This window comes from Crinia signifera, chromosome 4 (genome assembly GCF_055691185.1).
Source record: "Crinia signifera chromosome 4, ASM5569118v1, whole genome shotgun sequence".
NCBI lineage: Eukaryota > Metazoa > Chordata > Amphibia > Anura > Myobatrachidae > Crinia > Crinia signifera.
The window spans coordinates 9,091,153-9,108,963 of record NC_139220.1 but is presented as its reverse complement, the minus strand read 5'-3'; the positions used below and the strand labels follow the sequence as shown (position 1 = coordinate 9,108,963).

The window sequence follows — 17,811 nt, the reverse complement described above, 5'->3', positions numbered from 1 at the left end:
CAGAATTCTTTCCTATTAGTGCAAAAAGTTCGAGCATAGAATCATTTTATAAAATAACCCTTGAAGATTTCAAAGAACTATGCCTCAAAGAAAACGCCAAACCCTATAAAAGTTCCAACTTAAATAAGAAAGAAAAACAGGCTCTAAAAAATCTACAACAGGATAAACAGATAATTATCAAAGAAGCCGATAAGGGGGGGGGGGGGGGGGTTGTTGTTATGAATAGACCAGCGGTTCTCAAACTGTGGGTCCTGACCCCAAAAGTGGGTCCCGACCCCCTCAGCATGGGGTCACGACTCCATGTTGATGACCATCAGATTAATGTGTCTGTGGAGGGGGGTCAGGGGATAACTCATTAAGTAAACACACCCTGCTTCCCTCTTCCATCCCCCTTTCCCCATATTACACCCCCTCATTACCCACTGCCTCCCTATTACAATAGCGGTCACTTCACTTCACTGACCACACATGTGGCGGCCATTCTGTGGTAACTTGCTGGGGTTCTGTAATAATTTTTATTGTCTGACGGGGTCCCCGAGCAAAATAGTTTGAGAACCCTTGGAATAGACAATATTATCTCGAGGAGGCCTATAGGCAGCTTTATGACACCAAATTTTACTCTCTACTAGCAAAAGATCCGACAGCTGGTTTTCTGAATGAATTTAAAATATTACTAGACATGGCAGTTCTATCAGGGGTCACGACCAGGGAGGAATACAAATTTCTCCTACCTACACATCCAATCACAACCACTTTTTATTTTTTACCGAAAATACACAAATCCCTTTCTTCACCCCCTGGGCGCCCTATAGTTTCCGGTATTAGTTCCATTACAGCAAATCTTTCACATTATGTTGATTTTTTTCTACAACCATATGTTCCGACTCTCAGATCCTACATCAAAGACACCCGAGACTTGTTAACCAAAATTCAAAACATCGATTGGAAGGATGGTTATGCCTTCCTGTCATTAGATGTAAATGCCCTGTACACCCATATCCCACATGGATTGGGATGTGAGGGGATACGGAGAAGATTAGAGCTAGATCTGGATCTGGAGTCGGAACATAGGGATTTTATTATCAAAAGTATTTCCTTCATCCTTTCACACAATTATTTTACTTTTCATGGTGAATATTTTTTACAGGTGATGGGGACGGCCATGGGGACCAGGTTCGCGCCCAGCTATGCAAACCTATACATGGGGGAGGTAGAGGAGACCCATGTGTGGGGGAGCAGCTGGGCGCAGAGCCTGGTCTACTATGGCCGTTATATTGATGATCTTATTATAATTTGGGATGGGGATGTTATTTCTGCCACTAATTTTGTTCACTCTTTAAATCAGAATATATATAATTTGACCTTCACTCACACATATAGTGAGCAGTTTGTTAACTTCCTGGACGTGACTCTGGAAATTAAAAATAATAAAATTATATCTTCAAACTATGTCAAAACTGTAAATACTAATTCATATGTTCATTTTGAAAGTGCACATTATGGGGGAAATTTACTAAAGGAAATTTGTAAAAAAAATAGGTGTATTTGTATCCAGAAATACACTTATTTTTGTTATTTACTATCCAGAAAATACGGCAATTTGTATTCGTATTGATGTGCTATCAATACGAATACGAATTGCCGTATTTTCGGGATAGTAAATGTCAAAAATACGTGTATTTCTGGATACAAATACACCTATTTTTTACAAATTTCCTTTAATAAATTTCCCCCTATATGCCATGGAAAACTAGTATCCCTAAGGGTCAATTTATGCGCCTTCGGCGCGACTGTACTGAAACAGAACAATTCTTGAAACAAGCAAACACTCTGTCAGAATCTTTTAGAGAGAGAGGATATCCGGATTATCTATTAGAAGAGGCACTACAAAAAACGCTTTTAATGGATAGAAAAGACCTTTTAAAACAGAAAAGTACTGAAGAATGTGTTAGAAAGAATGATAACAAGACTCCATTGGATATAGAGAAAGACTTAGCCTTTATTAGTAAATTTAACAATTGTGCTGGTGACATCAAAAACATAATATTAAGAAACTATAGAGTACTTCATCAAGATAAAATACTAACGCATATTATTCCACAGAAACCAAAGGTTATATATAAAAAAAAAACAGGACACTGAAAACTATTCTAGCTCCTAGTCACTTACAGAAAAATCTAATGTCTAGAGATCTCAGAAAGACCAATGATCATTTAGCATGGCTTCCAGAAAAACCAAAAGGCTTTTTCAAGTGTGGAAAAAATAAATGCACTATGTGCACACATATCCAAAAACCCAATGTTCTAACAATACCCTCAGAACATCTACCCCATGTACCCATGACCTTTATTAATTGTGACTCTACACATATAATCTATCTTTTAAGGTGTGGGTGCAATCTTCCATATATTGGGAGAACCACAAGGTGCTTACGCACGAGGTTTATGGAACATAGACAAAATATCTTGAGGGTTTTACAACATAGTGTATCCAGACACTATAAGAATTACCATAATGCTAATCCAGCTTGCCTGACAATTATGGGTTTAGAACATATTCCACATACCCCACAAGGTGGCGATAGATTTAATTTATTATGCAAAAGAGAAATTTTTTGGACATTAAAATTCAATTTGCTACATCCTGATGGATTAAATGAGACAATTGAACTAAATACAGTACTCTGACCCTCCTGTACCTTATTACATTATACTATTCTATCGTCCCCTATGTTCGGTACTATTTTTATAGTGATCCCTTTATTCAATTGGTTTCTAATATTGTGTATGATGATGTGCTTATATAATGAGATTGTGCTATCTTTGATTGTTATTGTTTTAAAAAATACACCTAATTGAATCTTGTTTCGATTAATAATTATGCCATAAACATCAATACAATATAATATTATAAATATGATTGGATGTTTTGCTTGGGGTCCCCCCCCAATTTTTCTGATACCTGATCATTTTGGGTGTCATCGTGATAATTGATTTTTATATAGAAACACCAAAGAAACAATATGATTCATTTCCCGTTTGTTCTGACCTAGTATGGTGTCTGTCATTATACATGTTGTTAAAAATTGGGCCTCTGTTTGTTTCTCCTGTGGACTTAACCTTGGGCGTTGCCTTGACAACGCAGTGAACGCTGCCCGATGCTGCTTTCCCCGTCGGAGGGCATCACGCGTCATGTGATGCATCGTGCGTCATGTGACGCTCTCCGACGGACGAACGCTGCTGGGGACGTCCATTCAGCTGTCGGGCATGACGCGGATCACGTGATCTCACGTGGCCGCGTCTGTTGCTCGGCAACGCAGGGTTGCGTCCAGAACCCCGAGCGTCGATCGCCGCCATCGGTGCTGATACCGGCAATCGGCTCATGGTGGCGAGACGCGCCGGGCATCTGTGAGATATAACGTGAGTCTATGTAATTGACATTATTTAACTAATGATTATATGCCTCGGCTACCATCTATTTGCCTTGACTAAATTTATATCCAATGAATCAATCACTTCCGGGTCATGTGACCCATATGAATCGATCCTCCTATTTGTCTACGTTCTCTTTTTTTTTTCTTTTTTTCTTTATTTATTTAGAAAACTTTCTGTGTATAGAGCAAATTCTATTTATAATTAGATGACTGCCTCCTACAGAAAATATAAATGTATAAGCATTACAAACACACACGGTTCTCATATTATAAAGTTATTATTATTATTATAATTTTATTTATAAGGCGCCACAAGTGTTTCGCAGCGTCGTACAAAGGAACAATACAGGGAAACAAACCTTGGCATAACATTGAATAAATAACAAAAACACAGTACAAATAAAGAGCGCCACAGATCAATACACATTACAGCTTATATGAAGTAGTGAGGATTCACTCAGCATATAACTAGAGGTTTGAAGCTAATGATGGAGATGGGTATGCGGACAAAGATAGTCACTGAGTGTTGGAGTATAGGGGAGCTGTGAGTGACATGTGAAGAGAAGTGGGCTTTGACAACAGGAGGGAAGAAGGCCCTACTCGGAGGAGCTTACAATCTAGTAGGAAGGGGAGACAGACAGATTACAAGAGGTGCAAGCGAGGGGGTGGTGGTTAGATAGCAGGATGTAAACAGGCAAGGGGTCGGAGAACCAGCTGGTTTATGCAGTGGAAGGGTACGCTTTGATGAAAAGGTGAGTTTTCAGTGCCCGTTTGAAGCTCTGCAAGGTCGGGGAGAGTCTAATGGAGCGAGGGAGTGCGTTCCACTGAAGGGGTGCAGCACGGGCAAAGTCCTGTACTCTAGCATGGGAAGCAGTGATCAGGGTGGAGGTGGAGACGACAGTCGTCAGCCGACCGTAGAGGGCGGGAGGGTGTATGAATGGAGATGAGGTTAGAGATATATGGAGCAATGGAATTAGAGATGGCCCTGTATGTGAGTGTGAGGTGTCTGAAGAGGATTCTGTAGGGGAATGGGAGCCAGTGCAGATTTTGTTGAAGGGGAGTGGCAGAATTAGAGCGGTGGGAGAGGAAGATAAGCCTGGCTGCAGCATTGAGGACAGATTGGAGAGGAGCCAGTTGGGAGCGAGTGAGGCCGGTGAGAAGAACATTACAGTAGTCGAGCCGTGAGATGACCAGTGAGTGGATGATCAGCTTAGTTGCACTCTGTGAGAGAAAGGGCCTGATGCGAGTGAAAAAGTGGTTTTAGATGTTAATTGAATGCACAGGTGAATCGCCTAGATAATTAGCAAACAGGTATAAAACCATGCCTCAAGCCCAACACAGGCATACTTGCTCCTGATGAAGCCGGTGTTACCGGGGAAACGCGTTGAGCATCTGTGAATACTGCTGACTTTCGCCACCCACCCGTTCGCCAAGTGACCTGTCCACCTATCCCACGAAGGAGCCTCAAAAATCCTGGATTACAATCTTTTTAAGATAACTGCATGATCCCTAATTCCTTCCAGATCCATCCAGAGGACACTCGCATTGGGAAACCTTGAGTCCTTGCAATTATAGGACAACCACAGGACATTGAGTCACTGAATCTGGCAAAATAAACCGGGTCAAATGGGATGGTAATATACAGCTTTTACTATTTACAATTGAATCCAATCAAATTGGAAATTATTCCATCTGAATATCCTCATGTCATCTAGCCATACTGGCTAGTATCATTGTTACTAGAGTGATTCACCTTTTTATTGTTATTTACTGTTTTTATTTACCTTTTTAAACTGTTGATAATAAATTGTTATCTTGAGAACCGTGTGTACTTTTTCTTAAAACAGCCAGCGCTGGCACATTCTTCCTTTTTTCCTATATATATTTGGGCTTGACAAACCCAGTGCCAGCAGCTGCTGATAGCGCACCACACACCCACCTGTATTGATGTATGTATGTATGTATGTATGTATATATGTATGTATGTATAAGTGCCAGTGGGAGTGCATGTATGTATGGGAGTGGAAGTGTATATATGTATGTATGTATATAGACTTCTGTGGGGTAATGACGCGGCACTCCAAACTTGTAAATTTCCAATTTCTTTATTGAGACAAACAGCAACGTTTCAATGCAGGTGCATTTTCATCAGGCTGATGAAAATGCACCTGCATTGAAACGTTGCTGTTTGTCTCAATAAAGAAATTGGAAATTTACAAGTTTGGAGTGCCGCGTCATTACCCCACAGAAGTCTACATTAAAAGGACGAAGGCAACCAACCAGCAGTTTATTTGGAGGTCGTGCCCGGCCAAACATACAAGTCTATGTATGTATATATGTATGTATGTATAAGTGCCAGTGGGAGTGCATGTATGTATGGGAGTGGAAGTGTATATATGTATGTATGTATATATGTATGTACAGTGGTCGAAGTGGGGCGGTATACGGGGGTATGGCATACCCCCACTTTAATCTGAAGATAAAAAAAAAAAGTTTTTTTTCCCCCTCAGGATGCTCTCTGATCACTCAGCAGCACATATTGTGCTTTTGTAATACCCCTATACAACGGGGCAGTCTGGCAGGGGACGTTGATGGACAGGGGGGTGTCCGAAGGTGTGCACTATATTCACTCTTTACTTTTCCATACCCCCACTTCAAAATTTCCATACCCCCACTTCAAAATTTCCACTTCGACCACTGTGTATGTATGTATAAGTGCCAGTGGGAGTGCATGTATGTATGGGAGTGGAAGTGTATATATGTATGTATGTATATATGTATGTATGTATGTATGTATAAGTGCCAGTGGGAGTGCATGTATGTATGTATGAGTGGGAGTGTATGTATGTAAGAATGTATGAATGAATGGGAGCGACAATGTATGTAGTATGTATGCATGGTAGCGGCAGTGCGTGTAATGTATGTATGTATGTTAAAATGAATGAATGGGAGCTGCAATATATGTAGTATGTATGGATAAATGGGAGCAGCAGTGTATGTAGTATGTATGAATGAGAGCGGTAGTGCATGTATGTATGAATGGGAGTCCCATGTATGTATATGTGAACAGTATGTATGAAAGGCAGTGTACAGATGTGGAATCATATACATACCCTCCAACATTTGAAGATAAGAAATCGGTACACATTCAGAAAGAGGGCGTGGCCATTAACAAAGGGGCGTGGTCATGGTAAAAAAAAACAAACGATGCAGCCACGTCCCCTTTCTGAATGTGTACTGTGCACCAACTAATACACGCCATGTATGTACCCAGGTTACCTATGCTGACGGTGTCCCTGGTCCTGTTGCTTGTGTCATATTCTATAGTTCCCCATCTGCTGTTCCATAACAGCACCACTATAGTGGATCCCCAGCTCCAAGTGGCCAGCAGTGCATGCTGGGACTTGTAGTTCGCAACAGGAGATTCACGTTTGCAAAACTTTGCCAGCAGATGCGACTACTGGTATAAGTTAAGACGAGGAAAAGGAGACGAAGAGTGGAAGTAGTGTTATAGTGGGAGCAGTCATCCACCCCCCAAGACACCCCACTTGGTCTTACCCTGGGTGCTGGAAGTTGACATGAGCAGTGCTGATCTGACCCTCAATGGAGAAAGTCTGGATTCCCCCCCTGGTTGCTGCTGCTGGACAGGCTGAAGCCCGTCCATTGCGGGTCGGGTGGGCACTGGCACTGGCACAACAAGCTGGGCCACAGAACGGTAACTCCAGTGTTGCCGCCTTCTCCTCCTCCCCCCCGCACGCCCGGGACTGGTGCGAGCTTCAGCCGCCGCGCGTGTGCTACGTCGCTTGTTCTGCCAGTGCAGGAAGGGAGCAGCAGGAGTTACCGTTCTGTGGCCCAGCTTGTTGTCCCAGTGCCCACCAGACCCGCAATGGACGATACAGCACCAGTGCCCACCCGACCCGCACTGACACCAGCGCGGTTTCCCGAAAACCGGTACATTCGGTACACTATGATTTAGCCGGTACAGACCGTTTAAAAACGGTACTGTACCGGCTAAATCGGTACAGTTGGAGGGTATGCATATAGTGTTGATGGAGCCACATGCATATACACCCACCTTCTAATGAGTGTAAGGGGGCCCCTTAAAATTTTTACTATGGGGCCCACAAAAATCTACGCCCCTGGGTGAGTCGTTTTCCAGGGATGGCAACCAACCAGGGATCTAGCGGGTGTCACTTAGCTGACGCACATGCGCTATATATATATATATATATATATATATATATATATACACATATATATATACACACACGTCTATATTACAGAGACCATGCCCACTTTTCTGAATAGGCCACGCCCTTCCCCATGAAGCCACTCCCCTATATTTTTGGCTTGAGCACCCACCAGCAAAAACATAAATCGGCACCTATGGTCGTCACCATGTTAATATCAGTCAGTTGGGGCGTTTAAGTTGCCACCATTTTTTGATGTGACTAGAGCTGGGCATCCTTGGCGCCTTATTGCCAGCCCTTTACAAAGAAGGGGTCATACCACGTAATAAATATACAAATGACCTTTAAATCTAATTGCTTTGGTGTTCATGTCTTTATTGCATCAGCGTGAGTTACTTTGAGATAAGATAAACTTAAGTTCTTCTACCGTTCTCCCAGACTCCGGCTCTGGCTCCATTGTTCCGCTGAGTGGTAATTTGTGGACTGCATTTGGAAACCCCCCCTATAGAAATCCTGTGTTTGCCACAGAAATGCCCATATGCAATACTGGGGAGCCGCATTACATGGATATCACTATTACTAGATTGCTTTCACTGTCTATATGGGCACACACATGGGGCAATTTTTGCCTCTGCTGCCACCAAGTGGACAAGTGGAATAACACAGCAGTGTTTTAACGCGTACTGTATCTGTCAAGGAGTAGGGCAATGTTACACACATACCTCCAACTCATACTTGCCTACATTTAAAAACTAGTTTCAGGGAGATTATAGTTTTTAGTATAATTTTGCACAGCGCCCCATTGAGCGGGCGTGTCATGCTCCACACAAAAGGCGTGTCTAGTTATATATATGGAGAGATTGTGAACGTGGCACCTAGAAGCGTGGCTGTGTACTGCTACATCTGAGAGGAATCTCTTACAACGATTTATATCCAAATGTAGATGATCCCCAAAGCAGTCAGTAAGAGCTACTATACTTGGTGAAGTGCTGGGAAATGGTGCTGATGATTTAATGTAACTATATCTATCTCTCAAAAAATGTAACAGTGTAATGTGGGCTAGGTGAAATAAGGGGGATTGTTAGACTAATGAGGGAGATTGCTGCTATGCTGCTATGTCAGGGAGTCTCCTGCAGAATGCAGGAGGGAGATAACTATGATGTAACAGTGTAATGTGGGCTAGGTGACATGAGGGAGATTGCTAGACTAATGAGGGAGAGAGGAAGATTGCTGCTATTTCAGGGAGTCTCCTGCAGAATGCAGGAGGTGAGGTAACTATGATGTAACAGTGTAATGTGGGCTAGGTGACATGAAGGAGATTGCTAGACTAATGAGGGAGAGAGGGAGATTGCAGCTATGTCAGGGAGTCTCCTGCAGAATGCAGGAGTGTAGTCAACTTTGCTCCAACTGTGGCAATTTTTGCTCATACCTCCCAACGTGACCCATTCCGGGACGACACAATGCTCTGCTCCTGGACTTCCCTGTTAATGTATGATTACCATCATCTGTGGTGACACCTTTCTTATCAATGATCCTGTTTAGATCTGGTGATGGCAATCATACTTTAAGGGCCTTATTCTGGTTAACTCGATTGGGTGAGAATTCACACCCTTTCGAGTCATCCAGAACCCGCCCTGTAAATGGTGGTATGCCCGCCTCCCTTCGCACACCGGGTTTGTTCACCCGGCATGTGAATGGATATTTAACATAAACATCCATTCGTATGCCAGTGGAAACCTCCCCATCTTCCGATGGTCGCCGACCATCGAATGATGGTGAAGCGCACACATATATAAGGGTGGTCCAGACCACTCATACATATGCGTGTAGATTTCTAGGGAATTGGGCAGGCAGTTGACATCCGGTTATGTCAGCTGACCGTCCCCTGCACGTGTGTCACAAACGCATGTGAAGGCCCATGAAACGCAGGGTGCTCACATATGCTAATGGCCCAAGCTGGCACCCCACGTCCCTCTCCAGCCCCCACTCAACAGGCAGGGAGTGTGCACTCTGCGAACAGAGCATTGTGTCTCTCCTGGAGACGGTCATGTTCAGAAGTATGTTTGCGGTACAGTCCCATCTTTTTTGGTCCAATAGTGTAGGAGAAGGGGGGGGGGGGTAGATTGGGGCAGTTGGCATACTTTCAGACATCTCAAGAGCAAAAACTAGTACAAATCCGGAAAGAGGACATAGCCACAGGTAAAGTGGGCATTGTCACACCCCTTTCCTGTACTTACAATGGGCAGTATGAGACCCCAAAAACAGTACAGGACATAAAAAAAAAATGGGATACAGTCATTAGGTCTACACCAACTAGGTCGACAAGCATTGGGTCAACACCACTAGGTCGAGAGGCAGCAAGGTCGACATGGATTTAGGTGGACATGGGTCAAAGTTGACATGTGTCTAAGTCGACATGGGTCTAGGTCGACAGTTCATTAGGTCGACAGTCAAAAAGGTCAACATGGGGTTTCTCACTGTTTTTTGAGCCAACATGTGCCGACAGGTGGTATTTCATCCCCTACCATCCACTAGGGCATGGTGGGAGAATAAAATAGTGTGACAAGCGCAGCTAGGCACCGTGCCCGAAGCATTGCGAATGAAGCGAGCGATGTGAGGGGATGCGGTGCACTTTAAACTGTGTCCATGTCAACATTCGGGTGAAAAAACGACCGTTTGACTGTCGATGTTGCCCATGTTGACCTAATGCTTGTGTCTACCTAATGTCCTGTCGACCTAGACCCATGTCGAACTAGACCCATGTCGACCTTGCTGCCTGTTGACCTAGTGGTGTCGACCCAATGCTTGTCGACCTAGTAGGTGTAGACCAGGCATGTCCAAACTATGGCCCTTCAGCTGTTGTGAAACTACAAGTCTCATCATGCCTTGCCACAGTTTTGCTATTAGGGAATGCTGAAACTATGGCAAGGCATGCTGGGATGTGTAGTTTCACAACAGCTGGAGGGCCACAGTTTGGACATGCCTGGTGTAGACCTAACAACCCACTCCCAAAAAAAACAGTACTGCATCTGCCAAAAAGGGGGGGGGGGGGGGTTGTTGGTAGTCTTCCTGTCACCAGGCCCCATGACAAGGGGGACAGCTGTGACGGGCCCTGACAATCTGAGGGGCCCCAGAGCATAGCTGCGGCAGCAGTATTGTGTTTTCCCGGCTGCTTGGCAATCTGTTCTGTGCCCCCCTACCCCTTGGGCATCTGTTCTGTGCTCTACCACAGTGGCCTCACTAGCAGGGTCATACCCATCAAAGCCACTGCACTTCCCCCATCGACGCTGACAGTCCTGTGGCGCTTCTATGTGGAGCTCATGTACCAGCAGGTGCAGCTCCATATCAGAAAAACTCCTGCTGACCATGGTCCCACGGAATCGGGACATCTGTCAGAATGAACTTAGGTCTACAGTCATTAGGTCGACCCCACTAGGTCGACTGGCAGGAAGGTCGACCTGACTTAAGGTCGACATGGGCCAAGGTCGACATGACTTAAGGTCGAATTTGCATAAAGGTCGACATGAGGAAGATCGACTGGTCATACGGTCGACTGGTCATAAGGTCGACATGGGTTTTTCACTGTTTTTTTACCTGAATGTCGACACAGTCGACATGGACACAGTTGGCAATGAGAATCGGACCTTGCATCGCTCGCTTCGCTCACCACAGCTTTAATAACCTCCTCCACGCCCTTGTGGATGGTAGGGCATGAAATACTGCCTGTTGGCACATGTCGGCTCAAAAAACAGTGAAAAACCCCATGTCGACCTTATGACCAGTCGACCTTCCTCATGTCGACCTTTATGCAAATTCGACCTTAAGTCATGTCGACCTTGGCCCATGTCGACCTTAAGTCAGGTCGACCTTCCTGCCAGTCGACCTAGTGGGGTCGACCTAATGACTGTAGACCTAAGTTCATTCTAATAGATGACCGCTTCCGGTCCCACCAATCATCCGCTGGAGTCTAACTAGCGTTACTACCATGCAAGCGGCCCCCGTCTATCTTCAGACATCAGCAGGATCGACTAAGGGTGGTCAGCCATAACATGGACGACCTACACCCTCTATATAACATAACCTAGTCACATACATTGTGCAATTAGAGTATCTGGTGTCTATAATGATTTGACTGATGGTATAATGGTATGGGAAAACAGAACATCCAATACATAGGTAGTGCCTACAAGATGCAGACAGTCCGGTGTTCACAATAAAATAACATCTCATACACTGAAATCACACTTATATGCTTATGGATGAATTCACACATGGTCAAATTGCATTTGGAATTTATTGCATATACATCACATTACTCATGTATACTGTGCTGAGGGAGAACAGCAGCAATGTTACTATCAGTACTGGCAACACTTCCTACAATATATTATTACACATATTATACAGACATATATAACAATAACAGCAATCATTTAGACATAGACACGCCCATATGTGTAATTAGACACGCCCATATGTGGAAATAGACACGCCCATATGTGGAATTAGACACGCCCATATGTGGAATTAGATACGCCCATATGTGGAATTAGACACGCCCTTTGGGCAGTGAAGTCACAACGCGTTTCACATGCCGCATCCTACTGTAATCACTTCTGATTCTTCCCTGCACAGATCAGATTATATTTGCCGTACTATGTTCTCATTACCCTCGGCGGACACCTGGGGGTACCTGAGTACCCCATACGTGTGTACCCCATAAGTGTGCTGAATGTTATGGGAAAGGCGACTGCTATAGGTGAAGTTATTGGTCCTGTGAGAATATTATATGTGATAGATGTACTATGGAACTATCACTACACAGGCCTGGCCGGAAGCAGTGGCTGCAGTGGTCTATGGGAATACCCCCAGGGGCAGACTGACTATCACACTATGACGGACTTGTTAGGCTGTGGTATATATGGTTGGCAGGGAAAAGGTCGACCCCAAAAGGTTGAGAAGATTTTTCACAATTTTTTTCCTTCTTTTTTCTTTTATACTGTTTTATACTTTAAGATCCACATGGACTCTGAAAATAAATGGCAAATTACCATGCGAGGGTGTGCGCTACACTTATTTGGGGTCCGTGTCAACAGATGTCGACAATGACAACAAAAACCATGAAAAACTCAACTTTTTGTGTCAACCTTTTCCATGTCCTCCTTTTCCTGGTGTCGACCTTTTGCCAATGTCGAACTAGTGCATGTCCAACTTTTCTGATGGGTTTGCCCGACTCGTCAAGCGTTGGCGCACATGCGTGGAAAGGGATGGAGACTACGTTGGAAAGTGTATAGTGCATTACACAGAGGATAAACTGAGTTATCATGTACAAAACAAAGTGTTCCAATGTGTTCACAGATAAAACACTTATAGGCATGGAGGCGTTACTGTCCAATCCAGCCTCGTATATACAATAACATCTACAATAAGAGAAGTGCGTGATGTAAGAAGCAGAAGTAACCGCCAGTCATACATTGGACACCGGAAGCCAGAACTGACTATAGGAGAATGTGACGCAATAAACAAAAACAGCAAAATAAAATGAGATACGAGGGAAACAAGGCGGAAATATGCAAAGTAGTTTCCTAAAAGACATAAAATAACTGTTGGCCACTGTAAGTACATATGTATGCCATAGGGGAGCGCCCAGAACTGCAATTACATAGGGGAAAGGGTATTATGGAACCTCTGCAGGGACACGGGCTACAGATGTGCATGCGCCAGATCACACAGGAGGCTCCCAAACATCGGGCAGTGCTCCTGGCCCCTGGGAAAGTGGGCAAGTCTCACAGATTCAGATGACACCCATTTAATGAAAAAGGTGGGAGGACCATAGGTGGATTATGTGATTTACACTGAATTGCGTCACCCTAGCCACGCCCCCAGGTGTACAATACCGGTAATCTCAGCAATGCAAGGGGGGGGGGGGGTTTGCTATGGTGACATGATCATAAAGATACACCCCACCCACAGCATACTGCCTCACATCACCCCAACTCCTCACCCAGGAGCTGTATGGACCTGACTCCTCCCTCCCAGTGATGTCACCAGTCTCTGGGCAGATTGTTATGGTAACATCTCCCAGCTCCTGACTCCCCCACATATAGTTATACACCCGTCCCATACACATAATGCAGCATGGAGGGGCCCAGTGAGGGCGGCAGTGTAGGTGTGTAAGTGTCTGATGGGGTCACACAGAGAATAAAAGGAGATCTGTCCTGCCTCATAATCCAGGTATATCCTCACTCTGTCACAGGGGAGATTAGCAGGTAACCGGATCCACATATTGTCATGTATTGCTGAGTACCGATTATACCGCCAGCACAGACACCAGGACTTGTTATTCCATCCAATGTATGACTGCAGCTCTCTCCTGTCTATACTGGGATAACACATCGCCACCCCCCACCACCGTGACTTACTGACATCCACCTCCCAGTAATGTCGCCCTGAGGAGAATCCCCTGGTGCTTATTACCTGAAAATACTGAAATCTCCCTGGTGTTACTGGGCGATTCTGGTATATACGTGACTTGGATGCAGATTTCCTGTCACCTGATATCTGTATATAATTAGCAGCTGTGGCTACATCCAGTAATAGGTCTGTAGGTTCTGGCACATAGATCCCTGTATTTATCCCTGTTATTATAGCAGATAATGTGCGTAATGTCCGTGAGATGAGACCCACATCCAGACCTCCTGCACCACGGACCTGGTTATCGTGTCTCTCTGTGTCCTCAGTGTCACACAAGTCCCCTGTGTCCGGTTCCTGTAGGACAATCACTGGGTCAGACATGTTACACAGCTCCTCAATGTGACACATCTTCCCGGACAGCTCGTCCTTCTTTATTTCCAGCTGCTGGATCAGATCAGAGACTGTGAGTGAAACGCGCTGTTCCTGCCTGGAGATCTCACTCAGGACTCTCTTCTCCAGGTCTTCCAGCTGTCTCCTGATGTCTCTAAACAGGACAGTGACTGTCTCTGTTACACCCGCTGCTTTTCCCTGATCCTCTCTCCTGCGCTCCTGCAGTCTCTGGACTCTGTTCTCAGTCTCCGCTCTCTTTGTGGTCAGTTTCTGCAGAACATTCCTCAGCTTCTCCTTCTTCTTCTCAGAGGCCTCATCCAGCATCTCCACCTGGTGTCCCCGATGTTCTCCAGCTGAGCAGTACACACAGATACAGGCAGCATCCTCAGTGCAGTAATACTCCAGGACCTTCTTATGAACAGAGCATTTCCTGCCGGACACCCCAGTTCCCTCCTCGGGAGATGAGCGGATACGTTCTACGATTTTGCAGAGTGTCCAGTTTTTCTCCAGTGCAGGACGCCTCCGATATTCTTTTCTGCACTCAGGACAGGTATAATCTCCAGACTCTTCATGTGTATCCAGCTCACGATCAATACAGACCCGGCAGAAGTTGTGGCCACATCTCAGGGTTACAGGATCTGTATAAATGCTCAGGCAGATGGAACAGACCAGCTCCTGTCTCAGATCAGCAGACGCCATCGCTGGCAGCAGGAGGGAGAAATGAAAGTGAACTCTGACACTCAGATAACAGCGGGTCACATTCTGTACACAGGGTGCGGCTGAGCTGACACTAGGATTATAACCATAGGCTCAGTTACACTATGGGACACACCTAGTACATAAGGGGACATCACACTGATAAATGTTCTGATTTTGCAGTTATTTAACAAATTAAAAATTATTAACTGCTCATCTGGCAGGAATATACACATTTTGTATTGAAACAATTTGTTGTGATTTTTTTTTTAAATCCCAAAAATGCTGCCCTGTGCCAGTTGTATTAGACAAGGCATGACCAAACTATGGTGTTGTGAAACTACAAGTCCCATCATGCCTTGCCACAGTTTGCTATTAGGGAATGCTAAAACTATGGCAAGGCATGCTGGGATGTGTAGTTTTACAGCAGCTGGAGGGCCACAGTTTGGCCATGCCTGTATTAGACGTGGTTACAATATAACTGGGCTAAAAACAAACTTGTTTGTTTCGGATGAAATAAATATTTTATAAATTGGTGCAACTGCATCTCCCAACATTATAATGCCAGTCGTTGGGATGCTCTCCCAGAAAGGGTGTGGCCTATTTAGGAGGTGTGGTCTCATGGGGATACCTCCCAACATTATAATGCCAGTAGTTGGGATGCTCTCCCAGAAAGGGTGTGGCCTATTTAGGAGGTGTGGTCTCATGGGGATACCTCCCAACATTATAATGCCAGTAGTTGGGATGCTCTCCCAGAAAGGGTGTGGCCTATGTAGGAGGTGTGGCCTCATGGGGATACCTCCCAACATTATAATGCCAGTAGTTGGGATGCTCTCCCAGAAAGGGTGTGGCCTATGTAGGAGGTGTGGCCTCATGGGGATATCTCCCAACATTATAATGCCAGTAGTTGGGATGCTCTCCCAGAAAGGATGTGGCCTATGTAGGTGTGGCCTCATGGAGATATCTCCCAACATTATAATGCCAGTAGTTGGGATGCTCTCCCAGAAAGGATGTGGCCTATGTAGGAGGTGTGGCCTCATGGGGATATCTCCCAACATTATAATGCCAGTAGTTGGGATGCTCTCCCAGAAAGGGTGTGGCCTATGTAGGAGGTGTGGTCTCATGGGGATATCTCCCAACATTATAATGCCAGTAGTTGGTATGCTCTCCCAGAAAGGGTGTGGCCTATGTAGGAGGTGTGGCCTCATGGGGATATTATCACACCAGGGGTCTGAGTCGCTGAGACAAAGACCTCTGGTGGGGGTCTAGATCGGTATTGGAACCGGGCAGGCTGTAGGAGACCCTTGTGTATATGAGCACGACAGTGCACCCAGAGGAAGAAAGTAAAATACAACAGGTATATTGTAGGAAGATGGTACAAGCAGTTTGTAAGCGATGGAATGATAAATGACAGTCAATGGTAAGGTGAAACAGAACTACTTGTACCGATATGGACTCAATGGTGGAACATCGGATGGAGTGTGGTATCCGGAGTATCGGACCAGGGATGCAGAGTTGATGAAGGCTGTGGAATCCGGAAGGAACGGATGGAGACAACAGAGGATAACCGGAGTATCGGTCAGGATCGATGGTGGAACATCGGAGCTAGGCTGAAGCTGGTAAGTGGATATGCGGCAGGTGGAATCACAGGTGATGTCACAGGGAACCTGGATGGGACAGGAGACCCGGCTTGGACACAGGCGATGGTGACCCCGATATATCAGGCGATGGTGTCCCTGATGTCACAGGCGATGGTGACCCCGATATATCAGGCGATGGTGTCCCTGATGTCACAGGCGATGGTGACCCCGATATATCAGGCGATGGTGTCCCCGATGTCACAGGCGATGGTGAGCCTGGATGGACACAGGCAATGGTGAGCCCGGATGGAACACAGGCGATGGTGAGCCCGGATGGAACACAGGCAATGGTGGGCCTGGATGGACACAGCAACCTGGAGCACCTGGATGGAACACTGCAGCTGGGAGAGAATACCAGCAGACAAACACTTGCATAGCAGGATGACAAATGAAGCACTAGCAATGAGATGAGAGCTCCCAGGATACTTATACCCATGGCTTGGCCTGGATTGGCCGGGCAGGTAACCTGGGAGATCAACTCATTGCCAGAATGGATGAACCAGACATGTGACTGACAACATCATGGTAGTCACCATGTCTGGCTAAGGCGGGAAAGTATGTTTGGAAACACCATGCTTGTGGCCGGGAGCAATGGCGTCGGACACAGGATTTGCTGAGCAAAGGATACCATTACTGCGGGTAAGGAGAGCGGTTCACGCGCAGCCGCAGACTCAGCAGCGCTGAGAGGACTGCCGGATGACTGACATGGAGGCGCACTGCGCTCAGGATGCTGGCTGTATCGGGACTTGTAATGCAAGCTCAGCCTGCGCAGGCACTTAGCCGGTAAGATGGTGTGCCTTAATATCTGGATCGTGACAGATATCTCCCAACATTATAATGCCAGTGATTGGGATGCTCTCCCAGAAAGGGTGTGGTCTATGTAGGAGGTGTGGCCTCATGGGGATATCTCCCAACATTATAAAGCCAGTAGTTGGGATGCTCTCCCAGAAAGGGTGTGGTCTATGTAGGAGGTGTGGCCTCATGGGGATATCTCCCAACATTATAAAGCCAGTAGTTGGGATGCTCTCCCAGAAAGGATGGGGCCTAT

The 17,811-nt window shown here is 45.5% G+C and overlaps 1 protein-coding gene across 1 annotated transcript; it reads right to left on the bottom strand.

The window, feature by feature from the left end:
* Positions 1-11,929: 11,929 nt before the first annotated feature.
* Positions 11,930-15,172, bottom strand: LOC146073643 (E3 ubiquitin-protein ligase TRIM21-like). Its single transcript, XM_083180990.1, has one exon. The coding sequence runs from the start codon at positions 15,124-15,126 to the stop codon at positions 13,690-13,692; it is 1,437 nt and encodes a 478-aa protein (XP_083037116.1). The 5' UTR covers positions 15,127-15,172; the 3' UTR covers positions 11,930-13,689.
* Positions 15,173-17,811: the final 2,639 nt, after the last annotated feature.